Here is a 25,010-nt window from a genome sequence, read left to right on the forward strand (position 1 = left end):
CCCTCCCCAGCCGCACCCCACCACTTTGCCTACAGTTCCTATGTATGGATGGCTTATTTTTAAATCGACTCGCTTCTCTTTCCATCTACCTGTGTTGCAGGCTTTCCCATATTCTATTCATTAAATTAAATTAAATGTTCCAGACATTCTAAGACTATAACATTTTCTTTTTCCTGGCCGAGTTCCCTTCTGGCAGCCCTGCTGTATGTTAGTATATAAAAATGACTACTGCACAAGTCCACGGAGTGTCGTTCCTATTGTCATCAATGGGGAATGTCCCCTCCTGGAGTTGTGCAGAGTTTAATTTACACAGCTGTATGTATTGTTATTTCTCCCGGCAGCTGCCTTAGCCCTAAGGATAAGGACAGTGATTTAACTAATTAATATATTGGAAGCTACTGCTTACCTTTCTATAATGTGTATGCACAAAGTCTGTGACATAGGTATGCTGCAACGTCTGATCATGTCACATTTTTTTTTTTAATTTAAAAAATTCCTCTTTCGTGCATTCAGGATTAAGTCTGTTACCAGTGGATTCTAAAAGTGCTGGGCTGATATTTTTCAGAATCACTTGGATGAGTTGTTTCAAAAATAAAGATTCCTAGATTCCAGACTGAAGATTCTGGCTTGAGAGATATGGGGTAGGCCCCAGGAGCCAGTGTTTTAGAATGCAGCCCCCCTTGCTCCATCCTACCCTGGGCTATCCTGAGGCACAGCCCTGCTTAGGAAACACTGGTCTACCTCCACCCTGGACTACAAAGCTTCCTCATTGGGCTTCAACCTGCTTCACTCACTTCATGCCACACATTGTACATCAGTTGTTCTGGCATGGTCGCCTCACTGAATGTATCATGCTATTTGGTGAACTGATTACATTACACATTTCTTCTGCCTGCAAGGACTCTTCTTGGACTTCTGTTGAGTGACCTTGTTTCTTATTAAGACCTGAACAATAAAGTTTTCTCCCTGAATTGGACTTCAGATACTTTCTCACCTAGAATAAATTATTCCCATGTCTAAGGTCTTATAACAGTATGTTTTATAGATGTGATCCTTAAGTTGTTCATTAGATAATGCCCCAAAAGAATTTTTAAAACTTTGTACTTAACATCATAAATTTATTTGCATCATGTTTACAGCATGAGTTTAAATACCAATAATATAACTTCTAGCATATTAAAAACACCAACCCCTTCAAATAAATGTATACCATCACTTTCTGTAATACATTCAAAGTAATCTCAATGCCCATCCTAGGTCAGGTTCTTCCAGAAGACACCATTCCAAACGATCTATTAATCAGGCATTCCCAGGAGAAACGGGTTAGGGAGTAGAAAAAAACATGATAGGATTCCAGTGACGTCCCAGCCTCCGCCTGATGCTGCCGGGAGCTCCAACGGCAATTGCGCGTCCAAGTTTACCCATTTCTAGGCAACGGAGTTATTATCTTGTGAATCTCTGCACTTGTCCTTATTGGCTGAGACAGTGGGTGTTGGGAAGAGGACAGCAAATGGACTTCTAGGCTTCTCCTTCTCTAGTTTAGGGTGGAGAGGCTCCAGCCGTAGAAGCAAAGCATGCAAGCTGGGAGATGGGGCAGCACTAACAAGAAGCGTCTGTGGCTACTTGGGTGGGTTCCATTCCAAGGTCTTCAACCCCGACAGGAGACATTATCAGTGATTAAGAACACCTAGACTTCTGATTCTGGGAAGAGGAGTATATACTCTTTCCTGTTCCTTCTACTTAAGTGTAACTAAAACCTCAACACTATATAAAAAATGGAAGAGGACTGACTGCTGAAGAGAGGAAGGAGGAACAGCTAGGGATCTCAGGACCAGCGAAGACAGCGGAGAGTACTGAGTTTTCCTTTCACTTTGCCTATCCCAGACTGGACACTGGAAAAGCTGCCAACAACCCAGAAATGCTGACGAGCTCAGACAAAAAAAAAAAAAAAAAAAAAAAAAAAAAAAGTTTGCTCTTTAGCCAAAGAACTAGGAAAGGAAAAATCTAACAAGAACACTTTTAGAAAATAACAGCTGTCCTGAAGAGGCCCCACAGTGAGCTGGAGCAAAGGAGTCTGGTCAGGGCAGGAGAGCTGGGAGTCACTTTCAAAGTGCAATAAATGTTGAAAACTGTTAAAAGGGTTGGAGAGACAAAGAATCAAGGACTTGCTATAAATGGAAAAATTATTTGGAAGAAAGCTCTTAGGATGCCCAGCAGAGCCAGCTCCATGGGTTTGAGGGTGGTAGACAGCACCAAAGCTGCAGGGTGGCAAGGGGCTCGAGGACTCGGGGGTCTTTCAGGAACAGTGCAACGGAGGAGTATGTTAGAGGACTTCTTTAATGCTGTAGGAATTCCAAAATAAACTGGAAAAGTAAGTATTAGTCTTTTAAAAGCAAACGAGAGCAGTTCAGAACTATGACAAAAGTAGGAGTAAAGAAAATCTCCTAATAACTCTGGAGCTATCTGGACACTATCTCTTATAAATTTTATTTGGGGGTCAACAGATGTCTAGAAAATCAATTGACTTTTAAAATGAGTGCATAAAATGATATGTCAGAAGGAAACAGAGATGCAGATCTAATCTATATAGTTAAGCAAATTATGAAAACATTAGGAAATGACCAAATCACAACTCAATGTTTACTACCTTCTATAATGTTTCCCACTTGACATTCTGGTATGTTTTTATAATTAGTTCTTGACTAGTAATTTCTCTTTAAATAGATAATTTTTATAATTTTATCTATTCTGAAAAACTAGTACAAAAGCATTTTCATTTTAAAATGAAAATAAATGGGAAATGGTAACACATACGCAAAATGATCTCTTCTCTACTGCTTTCAAATTATTTAACTTGATCCTGTCAAAACTCCTACTAGGGCTAGTATTACAACTATTATATATTATATAGGAGAAATGCAAATTCAGTAATTTGCTCAAGGACCCCGCCTTCTGTGCAGCAGTCAGTACTGACACCCACGGCTCCCGACTCCTTGCAGTTCCCCTCGGCACACGTTCCAGGCCCCTGGGGTCTGCACTCGTCATTTCTGAGCAGGCTGAGAGAACACTACGCCCACTGTGGTAGGAGGACTGTGTCAGTGGTGAGCCTACTATGAGAGAAATAAGCAGGAAAGATGGTTCAGGTATTTTTTCCTCAACAAAAAAGGTATCACTTGTTTCATCCACAGGTCAAAAGAAAGAAAACTTGTCGTTGGACTCCACAGCAATGGGCAAACTCTTTTGACACGCTTTTAACGGCCGCAGATTTCAAAGTTAAAAATAAGTCAAAAGTGCTATGATTTTTTCCCCCTAAATATTCCTAATGTTCAGATTCCCCTGAAATGGTATAATGGTTTTCCTGTTTAGCAGAAGTGTATATTAAAACTTAAATAATGGATGCATTAAAAATCATAATTTTCTTTTTGTAATGAACTTCTGTGATTTAAAAAATGGTACTTAATGAGCAAACATTATACACAGCTATTTTAAAAAGGCATCTACATTTACAAGATAGGTGTCTCTAAAATAGAAAAATTAAATCTTGCTTTTCTGAATGTCTGATACACTCAACAAACTAAAATACTCTTATAAAGAGCAGCTTTATAATTATTAGAAATATTCTTCTACAAAGATACTTCAGAATCAAATCTTAGTAATCTTCAGGGAAGATAAGAACACTGATATCTGGATCATCTTTTTCAAGTTCTTTATCATTTTCCTCAGTAATACATTTGCCACGTGCTTTTTCTCGGTTTCTTTTCTTCCTACGAGAATATGAATTATTTTTCTCATTGACTTTCCCTTTGGGATGTGAGTTAGTAATAGCTTCTCTTTCCAAAGCATGTTGTAGGCAGTTATAAAACCTGTAAAGAAATAAGTACGACTGTTATTATCAGTGTGTTTTGAAACTAAATAACTGAAAGATAACTAGAGCTTATAAACTATATATACTTGATGTCTTATACTAACCTTAAAATATAAAATAAAGAAATAATATACTTCTTGCTTTTATTCTTGTTTAATTAGAAAAAGAAATACATTTTCAGTTCTTTAAGAACAGTCCTGAATTTGAGTTGGAATAACCTTCTGACAATTTCTATTTTATCTCAATTTCTATTACACATATAGGTGATCAAACTTAACATTTTTTTCTTTATATAAAAATCACACATGTAATAGAAGCTCATTTTAGAGAATTTGGAAAATATGTATATGAAGTTACAAATACAGATCTTCCACATAACTATGTAGAAATAGCCACTCAATATTTTTATTCTTTCTAGTTTACTAATGTATTCTGAATTAATGTGTTTATACATGCACACATATACCTACTGTCTTTTACACAATTGTGATATTACATATACAGTTTTATACTATTTTTTAAAATTTAATGTTTATTGAAAACATTTTCTATATCAACAAATGAACTATGAAATAACCCTTTTTAATGGTAGTATGACATTATGTCATCTTATTTTCAAGTTTTCCCTAATACAAATAACAACGTGACATTTTTGAAAAGAATGTCATCTGAATTCCTAGCTCTTTCCGAATAGAGACCTAGAGATATGACATGGTTAATAGGTATAAACATTTTAGGGATCTTGAGAAATACTGTTTTCCAGAATGGATTTTTAAAATATATGCTTCTAAGGGCAATACCTGAGAGAGTACTTTACCCATATATTTAATATTATATAAAAAAAGCTTTGTTTTTTGAGGTGACAATGGTATCTCATTATTTCAATTTTCATTTTGTTTGTAAGTGAAATTGAATTTTTTGCATTAGCTATTTGAATATTTTTAATGTAAATTGCTATTTCCCTTATTTTTCTACTGGAGTTTTAGTGTTAATTTTGTGATACAATTAACTATTTTCTCGCTAAAAATTAAGCTTCATTTCTTTTTTACTCCCATACTAACACCCACCACTAACTGTTCAACACAGCAGTGTCCGGCGTCGCCGGAAGGCACGGAGCGGCATGGCGTGGCGCCTGTGCGTCCCGCCGCACCGCACTGGGAACGCTGGGATGGCCGAGTCAAGCCTTCTTCGTCCCAATTTCTTCATTTATAAAATTAGATATTATCAGAGGTTTAGGTGATAAATGTAAGTATCAAGTACAGTGCTCGATACAGAATAAATTCTTTAGATTGACTATTGTTATAGATAAATTCCAAAAGACCAAGGATCCTCATCAATCTTGGTTTCTCTTATATTCTTAGCATGAGTCCAATGCTGACACACTCGGTAAAAATATGCCAAATAAGTGAATAAATAACCACTGAGCAAAAAAGGTCACTTTTTAAAAATTATCTTAGGTCCCAAATTAGAATGAACTGGGGATTGAGAGCTCCCCTTCCATTGTAGGGATCCCGTCAGGCTTAGATAGCCTATTATTATAATAGGAAGCTATGACAGGAAATTTTGGACTTCTCCAGAATAGATTGTTATTTAGCCTAATTTTCTTCTTTCTTTACTTCAATAAACAGGCTTAATTTTTCTTGTAAAGACTCTACAACTTCTCTTAAAAAACCAAATATTCACTTATTCCCAAGTACTCCACACTACCCTAACACATACTTAAAATGACTACTACATATCTGTCCATATTTCAAGAACTTAACACACTCACCACTCTACACCTTGATACCCAAAACCATGCTTGGCATATAACAGGTGCTCATACACATTTCTTCAATGAATACAATCTCAAAGAGGGTGGTATCATAAAAGAAGAAAACTGTACAGCAAAAGGTACAAGCAAAAAGCTTTACAAAATTAACTGACATAGTTTTTTAGACATTGTAACAATTTCATGTAATGCCCCCTGTACCACCTCACTTCACTGAAGCTGCCTCTCCCTCCAAGACACCACCTGCCCTGCATTCTCGCAAGTGGGGACTGCCGGCTCTCTCATACCCCACCCACCGCAGGGGTCAGATGAGGTCAGAATTTAACTGGTTCACCAAGACTAAACTCCTGCATCTGCCCCTTGTGTCATCCACCAGAATTCTATTCAGGTCCTGATATTTATGAAAACTATACTTGGTTTGATCTTTCCTCTGGGTCTTACCATCATCCTGGGTGACTTCAATGACAGGGTTTTTTTTCTCATTTACCAAAATGCCTGTATTTAGAATGGCTTAAGAGAATAATGCAATAGAATGACTCATTTTATCTAAAACTGGATGGCGAACCTTTTTATAAAAACTGCCCACTTTTGCCGTGCTGGTCAACCTGGTCCCTCCCGCCCATTAGTGGGCACTCCAGCTTTCATGATGGGCGGTAGTGGAGCAACCAAATGGCACCGCGATTGGCCCACCATGAAAGCTGGACCGCCCACTAGTGGGTGGGAGGGACCAGGTTGAGGAGCACTGCAAAAGTGGGCGGTTTTTATAAAAAGGTTCACCATCATGGATCTAAAACATAAATCCAAGCATGCCACAAAATGGTATGAACTGCCCTTTGCTGATCCTTAGGGGCTATCCACCTGTAACTGCATCTTCTATCATTCTCTACACAACCCTGCACTTTAGACTCAGGTAACCAAGGTTGTTTTTTTTTTTAGGATTAAACTTTATTCCTAGAAAATTACAGATAAGATTATAGCGCTTTTATGATCACAGGGAATTAAAAACTGTAAAATATTTTGTTAATCGCACACCACAAAAAAAAAAAAAGGGGGGGGGAAGAGGAAGTGAAAGTGGAAGAGGTAGAACCTGAGATTTCAAAGCTACATCCTACATCCTTGGGGAACCACAAAACAACTGGTAAATGAAACAAAGACCCTTTTGTACTGAAAGTCAAGAATAAAAACTTCAAATACTTTTCCTTTTTTAAGGGAACTTTTAAAAAATCCTTTGGGAAACTGTCATACACATGAAGTCAGAAATCTGTTTTTCAATTGCATGTTCTCCCCTCATACAATTCTCAAAGTGTAATTTCCTTAGCTCTCACAGGCAACAAAAAGAGCTGGGACTGTAAAAAGAAATGTGTACTCAGGCAATTGTTTTTTTTCTGCCCTCAAAAGAAAATCAAATTGTCTTCAGTTTTTCTACCGCTCAGTCAAGATTATCATGCCATAAGGCAACTTGTACTCAGTTCTCTTCATGAGAGAACTTTTCAGGCCAGGACTGTGAAAATAAATTCTTGTTTTCAGGTCAGTTATAAGACCACTTGCAATAAAAAGCTGACATTTCTTTGACTTCTAAAACGAGAAGGAAAAATTAATGAAATCAAGACACAATTTCCTATCCTGTTAGGGCTTCCGTTATTCACAAATAACAAGGAAGGCTGATTTCATGTATTGTGTATTTAGATTTTAACTGATTAAGCTCTGGCATTTTTATTTAAAAACATATATATGACAGCCTGTCTCAGGTGCTGGAAACAGAGGTAAGAGACATGGCCTGTGCCCTCAAGGAGCTCAGGGTCCAATGGGAACTGCAGAGCTGTAATGACACATTCAACTTGCCACAGGAAAGACAGGGAGCTCATGGGGGTGGGGGGGGGGGCACTCTGCTCTAAGCAGATCATGAAAAGCTCTTCGGAAAAACCCAATGCCCAGGCTGACTGCAAGTGGATGGAAAGCTGGCTGGGTGACAGGGAGGATTTCTGATTGGAAAAACTGAAGAAAGGGGTATCCTGGGAGGAGTTATCAGAATATAAAATATGTGTTTTCACTTTACATTATTTACTGTATTGATCTTAAGTATATAGGGAAATGTGCAAGTTACTTACTTGTTTTAGTTCCCTTTTTAAAAATAAGACTAGCAACTCTGAGGAGTCAAAGATACCTGTTATCCTTGACTCTTTCTCCTCTACCAATTCTAAGCTATTGCCACTTTGGTGGCTATTCTGCAGTATCACTCTCACTCATCTTGTCACTTAGGGGCATTTTCACCTAGACTGTGCAGCTAGAGCCTACTCCTACTCACCCCACACCTAAGCCATCTTACATGTGTTCCACAGTAATCAGTGTAAGGCTCTGAAGCCTTCCAAGTAGCACATTGATGAAAAGGTCAGCCAACTAAATACAGCAAACATTTATTAACCACTATTCTTATGCCAGACACAGAAAATAATGATTAATAAGAAACTGTCTTTGCCGTTGGGAAACTCAATGTATTAAATTTTAAGTTCCATGATTGTTTATGATTAATTATATAAACACTGGGTTTCCACTATGAGCCAGACACTATATAAGGTTTTAAGGTAAGATAAAGGATAAGAGATATTTAGAGTATGTGTGTGTGTGGTTGGTGGGGGCGGTGGAGACGTTAGTCTTATTTTCAATGCGACCATGTTACAGTGAAAATAAAAAGATACACATGCAATGAAATAATTGCAAGGCAGTATGATTCATGTTTCTGCTCTGCACTGAGGTATAAACTATAATGATAATAATAAATGATAATGTGAGTCTGAACCAAGAAAACGACTATGAGGTTGAGACTAGACTAGGAAAGACATTAAGGAAAGACTGATGGGATATTTTAGTTATATATGTTTAACAGCTTACTGAATATACTGACCCATGACTTGGGAAGGGTTTGGAAGACCTACCAGTCTATGAGGAAAGAGCTAAAGCTATGGGCCAAGGACAGAATCCTAGAGAATGATATTTAACCAACAGGCAGATCTGTAAGAGAAATGTGGAAGGAAGTAAAGAAGGAAGGGAAGCAGGCAGGAATGTAGGAGTGATATAAAGAAATTCTCATCAATTGGTACATGAAAAACTACTCAACATTACTAATCATTAGAAAAATGCAGATCAAAACCAAAATTAGGCCTGACCTGTGGTGGCGCAGTGGATAAAGCGTCGACCTGGAACACTGAGTTCGCCGGTTCAAGACCCTGGGCTTGCCTGGTCAAGGCACATATGGGAGTTGATGCTTCCTGCTCCTCCCCCTGTTCTCTCTCTATCTCTCCCTCTCTCTCTCCCCTTTCTCTCTAATAAAAATGAATAAATAAAATCTAAAAAAGTAAATTAAAAATTTTTTTTTAAAAAATTAAAAAACAAAAACAAAAATTAGATATTACCTCACACCTGTCAGTACGGCCATCATAAAAAAAAAAAAAAAAAAAGGAACCCACAAAAGAAAAAAAAAGGCAACATATGTTGGCAAGGATATTAGGGAACCCTTGCTCATTGCTGATGGGAATGTAAAATTACCATACGATCCACTAATTCCATTTCTGGGTATATACCAAAAGAATTAAAAGAAGAGACTCAAACAGATATCTGTACACTCATGTTCATAGCAGCATTATTTACAATAGCTAAAAGGTTAAAAAAAAAAATTCAAATGTCCATTGACAGATGACTGGATAAATAAAATGTGGTAAATAGCCTGACCAGGTGGTGGTGCAGTGGATAGAGCACTGGGCTGGGATGTGGAGGCTTTGAGACTCCGAGGTCGCCAGCTTGAGTGCTGGATCATCAGGTTTGAGCAAGACTCACTGGCTTGAGCCTAAGGTCGCTGGCTCAAGTAAGGGGTCACTTGGTCTGCTGTAGCAGGGCACATATGAGATAGCAATCAATGAACAACTAAGGTGCTGCAACGAAGAACTGATGCTTCTCATCTCTCTCCCTTCCTATCTGTCTGTCCCTATCTGTTCTCTCATTGACTGTCTCTGTCACACACACACACACACACACAAAAAAAAATGTGGTAAATAATCCAATGAAATATATTCAGCCTTAAAAGTAAAGGAAATTCTGATGCATGCTACAACATGGATGAACCTTGAAGGAATTATGTTAAGTGAAATAAGTCAGACACAAAAGAAAAACTATTGTATGATTCCCTTTTATGAGGCACTGGAATAGTACCTCATAGTGATTACTAGGGGTTGAGAGTTTGGGGGTGGGGGGTTACTGTTTAAAGGGTACAGGATTTCAATTTGGGATGATGAAAGGTTCTGGAGATGGTGGTAGTTACATAACAATGTCAATGTACTCAATGCCACCAAACTGTACACTTAAAAATGGTAAATAATATGTATATTTAATTACAAAATAGTAAAAAAAAAGTAATAACAAAAATAAACACAACAAAACTAAAAGACTGAGCCACTGGAAATAGATTCATTTACTTTTTCTCTCCAATTTGCTTCATTTTTATAGACAATATTATATGCCAATATATTCAGCCTTTCCATTTTATATTTATTTAACATATATTTTCTTACTATACAATTGGCGAAAAGCACACAGCTTCTTCGCTGTACTCATAGCCAAATGGCTGTTTCATCTGACTCAGGTCAGTCCTGATCTCTTCTAAAGACAATCAAAGAAAGCCTTCCTCTTGTAATTGGTAGGGAGCTCTCCAAACTTTCCACTTTTCACTAGAAATCATTATGTATAAACTTATCTTGCTCTTTCCATTAAGAAGTGGGCTGGGAAATTGATTTTCACAAACAAGACCTTTTCTATACTGAAAATATTTTACTCTTTGACTTTGATTTTTCATATTTGCATAAAAGTTCTTATTGATGAAATGTTACTCATTTGGATGTTGACTTTTAAAAATTCTTATTATAGCTATTTTAATTGTGAAAGTTTGGTCCTATGACAAACCAATTTTAGTACTTAAATGTCTGATTGCAGAACTCATCACCTCCAGTATTTATTATTTTTTCTCTTTTCAACATCAGAAGAGTGACTCTTTCTCTGCGTTTGGTTGAAAGTACAGCTGTTCCCAAAGGAGCTCTCTAATTTGTACAGCCTTTCTGTATTCACATGCAATCTTCTAATCAGTATCTTAAGACACTTTTTACTCTTCTTTAATTTTTCACTGATTTTATATGATAAGCATGGCTCTTTTGATAGCAGAATGCACACTATAATCTCAAAACATATCTCTGAATCAATGGATTTAAAGCATAATTTGATTTTATAGTTAGTGAACGTGGCTCAATTAACTTCACCAGGTGTATAGTTTCTGGATCTTGGGCTATATTTAAAATCTTGCTGAAAATCAAGTAAGGAAACAGAAAAATTGATTTGTTACCTACTATGTTTTAGCAAATAACTTCTCTGGAATACTATGTAAAAAACGTGGTGAACTGTTGGATAAGCACCTAAATATCGTCCAAACTCTAGTCTGGCGGAGTGGCAGGGTGCACTTCAGTTGCTTACTTGAAATCCATTACTTTATTTAGAATGTTTGTTCAAAGTACCTTATGGTCAGTTAACCTCTTGGCTTTTTACAACCACAGTTCTATTAGAAAATTCAGCCCTAATACCCTAAGACATCCACTGTATATAATAAATTAACTTCTCTTTAATGTGTCTAGAATGGTACAAGTTACATACCACTGTTGGGAGAAATGAGAAATAGCCACTTGAATAATTTTGTGAATCCTGTTGTTTAAATGAAGAGTCCTGGTTGAGAAAGCCTGAAGGGTGATACTGATGTGATTACTGATTTGTTCTCTATATGCATCACTGAAGAAGGAAAAAGGCTATCTCAGTCTGAGAGTCAATGGCATGACAAGGTCAGGGCTAATCAGTACACATATATTATCAAATGTATATAAAACTGTTCTTTAAGACAAGTATTTCCCCCTGGTTAGATAAAAAAAAATGAAGCCAAGAGTTAAGAAAGTTGTGGTAAAACCCGGATTTGAACTCAGTTCTAGCTCTGGAGCCTAGTTCAACTTCTTTCCACCATGCGACAATGTAGTCATTGGCACTTCTGCCCTTAACTGCTTCAAAAAAAAATGCTAGTCTGATCTGTGGTGGCTCAGGGAAGAGAGCATTGGCCTAGAATGCTGAGGTCGCCAGTTTGAAACCCTGGGCTTGCCCAGTCAAGGCACATATGAGAAGCAATCAATGAACAACTAAAATGAAGCAACTACAATCTCACGCCCCCTCCCTCTCCCTCCCTCTCTCTCTCAAATCAATAAATAAAATCTTAAAAAAAAAAATGAAAAAAAAATCTAGGTATTCAAGAATTTTAAGCAGACAAGTTAAGCAATTTACAGACAGGATTCTGAATGTGATATGGAAACTGGCTTAGCAGAAAGGCACACAAGAGGCATTCTATGCTGAGAAAAGCTAAAATTGGAATGGTCTTGAATGTAGAAAGTAGCAGTAAGGTTGGAGAGAGAAGAATAATTCAAGAGTTACTTGGGCAGAGACTGACTGATTAAGAGGTGGCCAAAGGGGTTAAAAGAAAGGCAAAAGGAAATTATAAATGATATCAAATTGGCCATCACCACTTGAGTAACTCAAAAATGTAAATCTTATTGTTGATGCTAGTCAGTGGCATTATAATAAAAACAACATAACAGACTTCTTTATATCAAACATTAGTCTTAGGAAAAAAAAGCACTGTAAGAGTTTTATCTACTATGAGGTGAAATCTAAGACCAGGAGAATAAAGATGTGAACTAACAGCCACAATCCCCTACTACTAGCACAATTCTGGCAATTCTAGATCTAATCCATAAAAGATGGGTTTGAACTCATCAAAGTGTAAAATATTTATCAGGTTCCTAAAGAGGAGATCCTAGGTAGTCTCCAGTAGATTACATCCAGGGGCCAGTGTGTACCTCTTCCGTGGCTGCCTTCAACTTGATCAGATATAGTCCCTGTGGCTATTGGATTCTCTGACTGAGTGATTATGTTTCTCTCCTGTATGCCTGTTGCTGGCAGTCATTTGTCCTATTCTCCTCCATGGAGCTTATGCTCCATTTAGTACTCATTACAGCCTGGCTTACTTTCATCTATTACTTTGAATATCTTTTTATTATTTATGATAAAGCTACAAGCAGAAAAACAGAAGTATAAACCGAAGATGATCTATTAATATATTCAAAGTTGATATAGGCATATAAAATTAAATGATACTATGCAATTAATATACCTTTCAATTCTCTTCTTGTTTTCCTCCATTTTTTGATTTGCTATCTTTAATAGGAAGTCAATATATTCCTCTGTCACCATCAGTTTTCCTTTATGGCATAATGGTACTTCTAAGCCATGCGTGCTCCGGACAGCCTACAAGGAACAAACAATTTAGATACATGACTTATGTAGAGACACTGAAGATAACTAAAGAAAATCCCTAGTCAGGGTTGTGTTTAAACATGGTACAATTCCATTATAGCATTTAGTTTGTGCTTTGATATAATTTAGCTAAACACAGTTGGATCCAAAAAGATTAAGTAGATTTTCCCATCATATACAGTCATTTCTAAAGAAAGTCATTCTACACATTGTCTTTCAGTGAAGCAGATACTGTCAAAGAATCCAATCATTTTCACAGTTTCAATCTCACTAAAGCTCTGAAAGCTTTAATATACTATTTAAGAAATAAATAAATCTCAACAGAAGCTTCAAGGGAAAAGCACAATAAATCAAATCTGAAACAACCTCTTAGCTCCTTGAGCAGTGTGGTTTTAAGAATATACCATGCCTGTTTTATCTCTGAAAGTGGCTGTTTTCTCAATGCTTTAGAGCCAATCTTAGTAACCCTGCTGATGAAAGAGTCAACATGTTACAAGTAAATCCAAACACTAGATATAGATTAAGAACAACAAAACTATTTCAGGAATAAAAATTAATTCAGTGAAACTTTACCAAGCATATGCAATGTAGGCCCTATGTAAGATGTGCAGATATAGGATGAGTGTACCATAACATGGTCCCTTTAAGAACTTACACTTTATTTATTCATTTACTTAATTTTATTGATCTGAGAGAGAAAAACAGGAAGGGAGAGAGACAGGAGAGAGATGAGAAGCATCAACTCGCAGTTGCTTGACTTTAGCTATTCACTGATTGCTTCTCATATGTGCCTTGATGGGGGCGGGGCTCACGCCGGCAACCCTGATGTCATGTTGATGATCCTGTGCTCAAGGCAGCGACCCCATGCTCAATCTGGCAAACCTCTGCTCCAGCTCACAAGCCTGCACTCAAACCAGTGACCTTGGGGTTTTGAACCAGAGACCTCAGCGTCCCAGATCAATGTTCTATCCACTGTGCTGCCATAGGTCAGGCAAGGGCTTACACTTTAGAACAGAAAATAAAGTGAACAAAAATTTCTAATATAAAATAGGTGCCATGGCAGGAAGAACATATATGTCTGTGTTCACATACACAAGCACAAAACATTAGGAAAATGTAGAAAGCTGTAACTAACCAAGACAGGCCTCAGCTTTATGTGAAAGGTGGCATTGGAGTTGGGATTTTAAAGGATAAGTGAAAATTTACCAGATTGCACTTGTAATCTGTAAAAATGAGGGAGGAGCAACTTATCAATAGTCATGGAGACACGAAAGAGCACAGGAATTTGGGAAATAATGCACAGTTTCCTATCTGGCTGGACTATAAGTATGCTAGCAGGAGATGAGCATAAATGAGGTAGACGGAAAATAGTTTAGGGAAGGTCTTGAATATCAGGGAAAATACCTGGTGACTCTGACTTTCTAAAGATGGACAGAGGAAGACCAGTCAGGAGGCCACCGCAAAGACTGAACTGAGGGACAACAAAGGTTTAAGCAGAGGCAGCGACAGAGGGCTTGGAGAGATGGCTCAGGAGTGAGAGATCAGAAGCAGACGTGACAGCACTTGTAACTGACTGATTACGGAAGACAAAGGAGAAATGAAGAATGGCTCTGTTCTCACTGGGCCACTAGACACAGTGGGAAATGAGATGGGGACACAAACCAGTACTACGAGCTACGAGCTTTGTTTTTCCATTTAGTCATGTTATACAGGAGTCTTCTTTTGTAAGCCACTTTTATTTGCAAAATAGGCTATTTGTTAAAAATATTTATAGATAGAAAATAGGAAAGTCTAGTCTGACCAGGTGGTGGCACAGTGGACAGAGCGTCGCCTGGGAAGCAAAGGACCTGGGTTTGAAACACGAGATCACCTGCTTGAGCACGGGCTCACCAGCTTGAGCACAGGGTCACCAGCTTGAGCGTGGGATCATAGACATGACTCATGGTCGCTGGCTTGAAACCCAAGGTCACAGGCTTGAGCAAGGGGTCACTGACTCAGCTGGAGCACCCTGGTTAAGCTTCTCATCTCTCTCCCTTCCTGTCTGTCCCTTTCTGTCCTCCCCCCACCTTGCTTAAAAAAAAAAAAAAAAAAGGAAAATCTCAGGAGCTAGAATGGAGGACAATATGAAATTAGTTTAAAAGCAAATACACGCCATGCCACACAGTAAATATAATCAGAAAATACTACATCAGATCAGAATAGGGCAGAGTCACTGGGAGCTGGCTTGGCAGGAGAAGACAGAGGATACGGAACTTCAAAGTAGATGTAAAGAGCACCCAGTCCAGGTTCAGCAAACTGTTGCTGTGAAAGGATAGCAAACATTTTTAACTTTGTGGATCATACTGTATCCGTCACCAATACCCAATTTTACCACTGTAACACAAACCCAGCCGTAGACAGTAACTAATCGAATGGGTGTAGAGGGATCTGGTCCCTGTGCACTGGGCCTGGCCCTAGGCAGTAGTTTGCCAGATAGGGTTGAGAGAATTCAGATCCTGAGGGATTAAGGAGCTTGCCCAAATTCACATGGCATAGCTGGGGCCACCCAGTATTCACGCAGAGCACTTTAGACCTATCTGTGATTCTTTCCACAATATCATGGTGCTAATTCAATTTGGGCTCTTTAGGAGGGCTCGGAGAATCAGGTTAAAAGAGGAGGAAGACCTGTGGTGGTGCAGTGGATAAAGAGTAAACCTGGGACGCTGAGGTTGCCGGTTCAAGGCTCTGGGCTTGCCTCATCAAGGCACACATGGGAGTTGATGCTTCCTGCTCCTCCCCACTTTCCCTCTCTCTCCCGCGCTCTCTAAAAATGAATGAAAAAAAAAATCTAAAAAAAGAAAATCTAAAAAAAAAAAAAAAAAGAGGAGGAGAATACGGTACTATAAGACCTCAAATGTACATCTAACAACTCTGGACTCTGCCCTGTAGGAAATAAGTCACTGAAGGTTTATGAGCAAGGGAATGGCAAGATGCTCTGAGTGAGGAGAGACTAAAGGCAGGAGTCTAATTAAAAGTCTAAGTTATTTCAATAATCTGGGTATCTTCATGCTCAAAGAACTGCTTTCTGCCAACAGTTATCTTACCAACATGGTCTTTCCTCTCTTCCCCACAGTTATGCCAGAGTTCCTGAAACCAGACTCTATCGCCACTGAATGCTGTAAGGAAATAAATTTGTTAAAGTCTGATAATCTGACAAATCAGATCAACTGTTAAAGCAGGGGTAGTCAACCTTTTTATACCTACTGCCCCTTTTGTATCTCTGTTAGTAGTAAAATTTTCTAACTGCCCACCAGTTCCACAGTAATGGTGATTTATAAAGGAGGGAAGTAACTTTACTTTATAAAACTTATAAAGCAGAGTTACAGCAAGTTAAAGCATATAATAATAATTACTTACCAAGTACTTTATGTCAGATTTTCGCTAAATTTGGCAGAATAAATCTTTATAAAACAACTTACTACAGTTAAATCTATCTTTTTTTTATACTTCGGTTGCTCCGCTACTGCCCACCATGAAAGCTGGAACGCCCACTAGTGGGCAGTAGGGACCAGGTTGACTACCACTGTGTTAAACAGAGGATACGGAACTTCAAAGTAGATGTAAAGAGCCCCCAGTCCAAGCTGCAAAAACACATATAACCCCAAACCTATAACTAAATTAAACACTAGTTGATTAAACTAACACCACATTAATTTTTGGTAGGAGTTTTAAGGCTTAAAATTAAATCCACACATATACCTTATTCAAGTATAAACAGTTTTACCAGAATCTGTGCATCCTGCAACTGTCGACACTGCACATGAAGAACAAGGGGTTCAAACTTCAAAACGGTGTCACCATTTGCTTTTTTCAGAGCTACGATCTAAAAAGGGAAAAATGCTAGTATCAGACCCAAATATATGACCCTCTTCTTTGATGCCCTTTAACCCAGGGGTCTCAAACTCGGGGCCCGCAGACTAATCCACGAAGTTCAAAATATTTTGCATAAAATTAAGTAAGCCTAGGGGCCTACTTGTATTTTTTCTTTTCTCTAGCATCCTAGCTAGATATTAGCTTAGTTAACAGCAGTTGTGATGCAAACTGCAGTTTCTGGTCGTTTTGTGACACTGAGTAAACTGCATGTACGATTGTGCTTCTTGTACTGATTTTTTTTTTGTTTTCAACTGCAGTGAGAAAAGTGTTGCGTAACAGTTGCCTTTTGTAGACCTAGTGCGGCCCGCCTAATGGTTGTGATCTTGCTCTGCGGCCCACATGCTGAGTTGAGTTTGAGACCCCTGCTTTAACCTATGTAACTTCAGGTTTTCCCAGGAACCTCAGACTCCTTCCACACCCTTTTCTAAAATAACTTTTCAATCTGCTTTCCTGGTTCTCTTTCTCCAAAAACTTATTAATCTTTTTATTTTTTTAAAAGACCTGATTTCTAATTCTCCCATATGATGCCTGTCATTCTTTTCAACCATATCTGAAAAAAGTAAACTATTATTACTGCATTTAATTCTGTAACAGAGTTTTCATTCAGGAATATTATATGTAAAGACTGCACTAGAAGGCCTGTTTAAATATTTTGTTGTTAGATTGAGGTTTGAGACGTGTACTTTTATGTCTGGGCTAGAATTCATATAAGGCAGTTGTTTTTTCCATCTGCCTAATATCCCGGGGCCGCATCCTCCCTCCTTCATGCCATTTCATTTTCACGGGACTATTGTCAAGGGGAGTGCTAACCTTCTCTCCTTTCATACAACACTTCACGGGACTATTAATCACAACCTGACACTCATCACTCCCACCGTCATAATACCAGAGATGCCAAAATCCTGGGTCTGATCAAGGAGAGCGTTCCATCATACTGCCTACAATAGCTGATCTTAAGGAAGGACGCCTAACCCAGACAGGAGGATTCAGAATCCTTTTTTTGGAAGAAGTCTTTTTCTGCTGGGTTTGCTGGTAGCTCTCTTTCCTGCCACAAAGATAATCAACAGTAGAAGAAAATAATGGCAAATATGCAGAGAGAACTAGCACTGAAAAAAGGGGATGGAGGGTGAATGAGTACTCTGAGGACATCTGAACACCTGAATCCTAGTATAAGTGCTTGACTAATACAAACCTCTATGAACTCATCTAAACATTTCAATTTAGGAAACTAAATAATCCAGCACAGATAGAAAGATTTTCAAGAAGCAATCCAGGTAAGAAATATGTAATTTATTTCTATCAGTCTGTTGGTAATACAGATAGTGCTAATCCCTTACTCCTAGCTCCCTTTCTTCCTTTTCCTTCTGTAATTTGCACCAGGTTGCAGTTATAAAATGGCAGAGATGAAATTCAATCTCTGGATCCAAAATGTGTCCAATGTCCGTGAACTCTCTGCTATGTCCAAGAGAAAATGTTTTATTGCAGCTACAGTAGTGTTTGCATACATATTCCTAGTTTTATTTCCTTTAACTCAAAAAGGCCATCATAATAAATTCTCTTTAGGCTTTATGAATAATCTTCAATCACATTATGCACATAAATCACCTTGAATTTTCTATTTTTTTCATCTGTATTTAAAGTGATTGTAAATTTTTTTTTTTTTTTTTTTTTTTTTTTTTTTCTGAAGCTGGAAACAGGGAGAGACAGTCAGACAGACTCCCGCATGCGCCCTACCGGGATCCACCCGGCACGCCCACCAGGGGCGGTGCTCTGCCCCCCAGGGGGCGATGCTCTGCCCATCCTGGGCGTCACCATATTGCGACCAGAGCCACTCTAGCGCCTGAGGCAGAGGCCACAGAGCCATGCCCAGCGCCCGGGCCATCTTTGCTCCAATGGAGCCTTGGCTGCGGGAGGGGAAGAGAGAGACAGAGAGGAAAGCGCGGCGGAGGGGTGGAGAAGCAAATGGGCGCTTCTCCTACGTGCCCTGGCCGGGAATCGAACCCGGGTCCTCCGCACGCTAGGCCGACGCTCTACCGCTGAGCCAACCGGCCAGGGCAAAGTGATTGTAAATTTAAAACCTTCTTTAAATTTATATAAGAAAACTTACCACATCCTCTTTTATACAAGGTTTGTGTGTAACTAGTAGCCAGCAACAGTTTTGTTTCTGAACGTCAAAGCCACTTATACTCTAAAATAAAAAAATAACATAATTTAATTTAATCATATATTTACAAAAATATTAAATACAATGAATAACATATTGTAGGATTTTGTAAACCAATAATCTCAAGTGGTGATTTTTAAGGATTACTGAGAACAATTCAATAGGCTTTGGGATAAAGTTGACCAAAACAAACATGAAACCAAGGTACTTGAAACAGAAATAAAAATACCATATGATTTCTCTTATATGTAGAATCTAAAGAAAATAAATGAACCAACGAAACTGAAGCGGACTCATAGACACAGAGAATAGACTGGTAGTTACCAGAGGGAGGAGGGTGGAGGAACTGGGTAAAACAGTTAAGAGATTGAGAAGTAAAAATTGGTTGTTAAATATACTCATGGACAGGTGAAGCACCGCATAGGGAGCATGGTCAATAATACTGTAATAACTATGTGTGGTGCCAGGTGGGCAATGGAAATACCAAGGGGAATACTTTGTAAAGTGTATGGCTGTGTAACCACAATGCTGTACACCTGAAACCAATACAAAATTATACAGAAAGTAAATTAGAATTAAAAATATAAATAAATAAAAATTTAAAAAATGTTTATGAAAGTAAACGAACTTAATATTTTCTGAAATATAGTCATGATTTTGTCAGGAAAAAAGAAATTATTCAAGGGACTGTACACTCGCAGGCCCTGAACTGTCCTCTAGCTGTTTTATGTCCCTAGCATGATATTTAAAAAAAAAAGATAAAGAATTTGAATTACTTTTATAAGAAAGCACTGTTGTCACATTCCCTACCACTTGCCTGTCACCTGAGCTGTTCACACCTTTGTAATATTTCCCTAGTTTATGGGCATAAATTTGTGACTTCTTCACTAATTTACATGTAGTCCCAAAGGACAAAGCTAGGCCTAAAAGGTCAAAGTTGCAAGAAGGCAAATATTTAACATCAGACTCTTTGTTTATTGACTGGAAAAAGTGTTTATTGGCAAAGTTCTAGTAGTTTCTTTGGGTGTAAACAGATCCTACCCTCAAGGATACTGGAGGCAGGATGCAGGAAACCACACACACTTTTAATTCACTGTACTCCACAAAGTAACTACTCACACAGTGGGCACACAGGGGACTTGGTTGTCTGGCCTTGGTCGTGGGAAAGCCTAAGCTTGTCCTAAATAAGTAGTCAGTGACTTTTGTATCTCATTTTATGCTGGCTGCTCTAAATTGTAGAGCCACATATGTGGCTTACCTCTAGCAAATTTACAGAATCTGGTGGCATGATTTAGGAATTAATGTAATCACTGGCTTCACCTTATCTATACTCCTTTTATCCAGATACTCTCATATAATTTTTTTTCTTCATGTGTTGCCTTTTTGTAAGTTGATCCAAATCCTTTTTCCTTTGAAAAAAGGCAAAGTGAAAATAACTGTAATACCAGGTATGTGATAATACATAAAAGGAAAGGAGGTTCAGAAAAAGTCCTAATAAAGCAGTTCAGAAGCAGCAGGTATTACTTCCAAGTATGTGTCTGTGTTCAGGTGAGAGAGGGGAGTTTCGGGAGGCATGTGTTAGATATGCAGAGATGTGGAAAAGCATTTCAGGAAAAACAGACATGAGCAAAGACAAACATAGGTAAGTATAAAATAAAAAAGAAATTATTTCACTTTCAGCAAATAGAGAAAGATGAACAGAAGGAGCAGAAAATAGGGTTGAAAGGTATACTACAGTAGGAATTTGATTTTTCTGATGTAAAAAAAAAAGGTATAATAAAAGATTTCCACCTAGATGAGTACAAAATTGTGCTTTAGAAAGATGAATCTATTAACAACGTGTAACATGGTTTGAGTTAGAGAGACTGGTAGTTTAGTGACCTCATAGGAAACCACTGCATAAGGCAGTAAATATGGGGGGAAGAGAGAGCAAGGCCAGCAAGAATGCCAGTGCTCAGAAGATAACAGAAGAAATCTAAAAATAAACAGGCCCTGCGTAACCTGGGAGATCGGTGAGGGAATCTGAAGAACAAATTCATGAGTGTGCTGTCTTTCATGCTCTTGTTATAAAGTACTGTCCTTTAATCCCCGGGTTACACAGAGACACCAAGGCAGGTTAGAGAATAAATTTTAGGAGGAGATTTATTCATAAGCCGACTACATATGACTTACATGGGGTATAGCTAACCCAAATAGTGCTGCCTCGATCATAGTCCTGAAGCTGGTTATATAGACATGATCACATACTGGTTGGGGGAAAAAAGAGGGGGGGCATGATACCAAAGTCATTTACTGATAAGCTTACAACATTTATTTATAGCAGGGGTCAGGAACCTTTTTGGCTGAGAGCGCCAAGAACGCCACATATTTTAAAATGTAATTCCTTGAGAGCCACACAACGACCCGTGCACGTTAGGCATTATCCAATAAAAATTTGGTGTTGTCCCGGAGGACAGCTGTGATTGGCTACAGCCACCTGCAACCATGAACATAAGCGGTAGGAAATGAGTGGATTGTAATCCATGAGAATGTTTTATATTTTTAACATTATTTTTTTTTTATTAAAGATCCGTCTGTGAGCCAGATGCAGCCATCAAAAGAGCCACATCTGGCTCCTGAGCCATAACTTCGCGACCCCTGATCTATAGGATCTATTAAAAGGAAAATCATTCCTACACATCAAGACCATAAGATAGCACAGTAGTGATAAATGTTTTACATACCCAACACAGTAGCAGTAAATGTTGTTTTACATTTCAATGTAGTAGGGATAGTGTTTTACATATCAAAGACATTCCCAAATCTTCTAGGGTCTACCACCTAACCCTGTTGCCACAACAGTGGGAAATGAAATGTTTAGCTTAGAATAAGGAGAGAAGCTAAATGAAATTACCTTTGCTAAAAGTGTTGGGGTTAGTTTATTAGAAAACCTAGTAAGCTAGTCCCTGCTTCCTTAGTTTACAAATTTTATACATATAAAGAATTTCAAAAGGGATTAGAAAGCATTTAAAATGTTACAGAATGCAGGTTTTTCAAGCAAGGGGAGTGTGCTCGTGATCCCTTTGTCTAGAGCAGGGGTAGTCAATCTTTTTATACCTACCGCCCACTTTTGTATCTCTGTTAGAAGTAAAATTTTCTAACCGCCCACCGGTTCCACAGTAATGGTGATTTATAAAGTAGGGAAGTAACTTTACTTTATAAAATTTATAAAGCAGAGTTACAGCAAGTTAAAGCATATAATAATAATTACTTACCAAGTATTTTATGTCAGATTTTCGCTAAGTTTGGCAGAATAAATCTTTATAAAACAATTTACTATAGTTAAATCTATCTTTTTATTTATACTTTGGTTGCTCTGCTACCGCCCACCATGAAAGCTGGAATGCCCACTAGTGGGCGGTAGGGACCAGGTTGACTACAACTCGTCTACATCACTCTCATGACTGCAGGAGGGGAGGAAGAGTTATAGGAATTTTTAATTAAGATATGTAAACATTGTCTCCTAAAGGCTCTTAAGGAAGGGGAAGAGGAAGTTTTCAGATAAGTTCTACCTTCTTTGCTCTTGTCTAGCAAGTGGCAGCCAGTGAGATTTCACCACGTCATATTAGCTCGACCACCCAAGAGACCCTTAAAATATCTCCCACACGGGTCACCACTTGCGACTTCCTTGGCTTCCATATTTCCTCGGGGCCAGGGAACCTCATCAGGCGGGATGCGCACTCTGTACTCAATAAAGCCTTTTATTATTCCACACTTTGTGGCTCCAGCCCCTTCCTTCCTTCTCAGCGGGGATAAATACCTTACAGGGAGCCTGGCTCTTATTTTTGAAATACCAGTATCGTCGGCCTAGCGTGCGGAGGACCCGGGTTCGATTCCCGGCCAGGGCACACAGGAGAAGCGCCCATTTGCTTCTCCACCCCCCCGCCGCGCTTTCCTCTCTGTCTCTCTCTTCCCCTCCCGCAGCCAAGGCTCCATTGGAGCAGAGATGGCCCGGGCGCTGGGCATGGCTCTGTGGCCTCTGCCTCAGGCGCTAGAGTGGCTCTGGTCGCAATATGGCGACGCCCAGGATGGGCAGAGCATCGCCCCCTGGGGGGCAGAGCACCGCCCCTGGTGGGCGGGCCGGGTGGATCCCGGTCGGGCGCATGCGGGAGTCTGTCTGACTGTCTCTCCCTGTTTCCAGCTTCAGAAAAATGAAAAAAAAAGGAAAAAAAAAAAAAAAAAAAGAAATACCAGTATCAACAGTTTTGCAGTTCCTTTACACCAGGGGTCCCCAAACGTTTACATAGGGGGCCAGTTCACTGTCCCTCAGACAGTTGGAGGGCCGGACTATTAAAAAACTATGAACAAATCCCTATGCACACTGCACATATCTTATTTTAAAGTAAAAAAACAAAACGGGAACAAATACAATATTTAAAATAAAGAACAAGTAAATTTAAATCAACAAACTGACCAGTATTTCAATGGGAACTATGGACCTGCTTTTGGCTAATGAGATGGTCAATGTGCTCCTCTCACTGACCACCAATGAAAGAGGTGCCCCTTCCGGAAGTGCAGCCGGCGGGATAAATGGCCTCAGGGGGGCTGCATGCGGCCTGCGGGCCATAGTTTGAGAACCCCTGCTTTACACCTTATCACACTCTGAATTCAGCACTAAAGCAAAAATTAAAACAGCTTTTACCACGCTCTTAATATGGGCCAGGCGCAACACTGTTTCAAATAAATTATTCCATTTCCTCTACACCAGCGATTTTCAACCTTTTCCATCTCATGGCACACATAACTACTAAAATTCTGCAGCACACTAAAAAAATATGTATTTTGCCCATTTGATATACAAAAAAAAGTATAATTTTGATTCATTCACACCACATGGCTATCGTCATTTTTTTACTTAACAATCTATGGGAAAAGAGGTCATTGCCCCTGACTAAACAGTCGGGTACTGCATATTTTAAAAACTCTTTTGGCACGCTGGTTGAACATCCCTGATCAAAATCCCTATGGAGATGATCCTCTTTATTACCCTCAGTTCATGAAACAGGTAAGGAATGAGCCTCGATAACTTTCCTAAAGTCACAGAGCCAATAATTTCCATAACTGGGTTAAAATCTACCCGGTATCACTCCAAAGCCTGAAGGCTTGACCAGAGTCTTGTACTTCCTCCGCCTAATTACCAAGGCTGAAAATTACCAAGGCTGTAATAACGGAGTGGCCGCTAGGAGGCAGTGAGCACCTTAACCCAGGCGACGTTCAGGGAGGAAGTTTGGATTTGGTCAAGCGCCTGAAGGGAAGCCACCAGCTTTGCCTGGTTGGAAAGTCTTTAAATTCCCTTCGTATTCAGAAAATCAAATGTTTTAATTCTTGCAAGTCACGATATGAGGTCGTCTTTGCTAGCAGCTTCGCATCATTTGGGGTTTGTTAGTAATGCAGAACGTCAGGCCCCACGCTAGACCTACAGAATCGGGCTCTGTCCTTAAGGTCTCCAGGTGGTTACAGCCACATTCAAGTTTTAAAAGCTCTGGCCTACTTTCATAGATAAAGCTTCACAGATAAAGAAACCGAGCCCACCCACCAGAAGACAGACACAAACAAGCTGCACTGGGGTGTGGCACTAGGTGGGTACAAGGCCCCTGGTGTTCCCACAAGGGAGGCTCACCGCTTCTAGGAGGATGATGCGGCCGGCGCAGGAACTGGTGGTAAAAAACTGTTCTCGTCCATTCAAGAGCTGCACAAGCTCAGCCACATCCTCGTCCACGCTGCCCTTCCTGCTGAGGTCCGCTTTGCTCAGACACTGCGCCTTCCATCTGCTGAACTCTGCGCGACGATCCATGCGAGGAGGGTTTGAGGGTCTTCCTTTCGCGTTAGCTCTCGCCTTCTGGGGGCAGCCATGTTGAAACGAGTGGTGCCGC

At 39.2% G+C, this 25,010-nt stretch overlaps 1 protein-coding gene and 1 pseudogene across 2 annotated transcripts; both read right to left on the reverse strand.

The window, feature by feature from the left end:
- Nucleotides 1-1,108: 1,108 nt before the first annotated feature.
- Nucleotides 1,109-24,931, reverse strand: TYW3 (tRNA-yW synthesizing protein 3 homolog). 2 transcript variants are annotated; one of them, XM_066268878.1, is made up of 6 exons: nucleotides 24,758-24,931; nucleotides 19,042-19,122; nucleotides 16,786-16,884; nucleotides 16,106-16,177; nucleotides 12,880-13,013; nucleotides 1,109-3,863 (listed from the first exon to the last, which is right to left on the reverse strand). In XM_066268878.1, the coding sequence occupies exons 1-6, from the start codon at nucleotides 24,929-24,931 to the stop codon at nucleotides 3,650-3,652; spliced, it is 774 nt and encodes a 257-aa protein (XP_066124975.1). In that variant the 3' UTR covers nucleotides 1,109-3,649. The 2 variants fall into 2 exon arrangements, with proteins under 2 accessions (XP_066124975.1, XP_066124976.1); XM_066268879.1 differs by lacking the exon at nucleotides 16,106-16,177.
- LOC136332452 (U6atac minor spliceosomal RNA) lies at nucleotides 17,724-17,766 on the reverse strand (annotated as a pseudogene).
- Nucleotides 24,932-25,010: the final 79 nt, after the last annotated feature.

This window comes from Saccopteryx bilineata, chromosome 3 (assembly GCF_036850765.1).
Source record: "Saccopteryx bilineata isolate mSacBil1 chromosome 3, mSacBil1_pri_phased_curated, whole genome shotgun sequence".
NCBI classification, from domain to species: Eukaryota; Metazoa; Chordata; class Mammalia; order Chiroptera; family Emballonuridae; genus Saccopteryx; species Saccopteryx bilineata.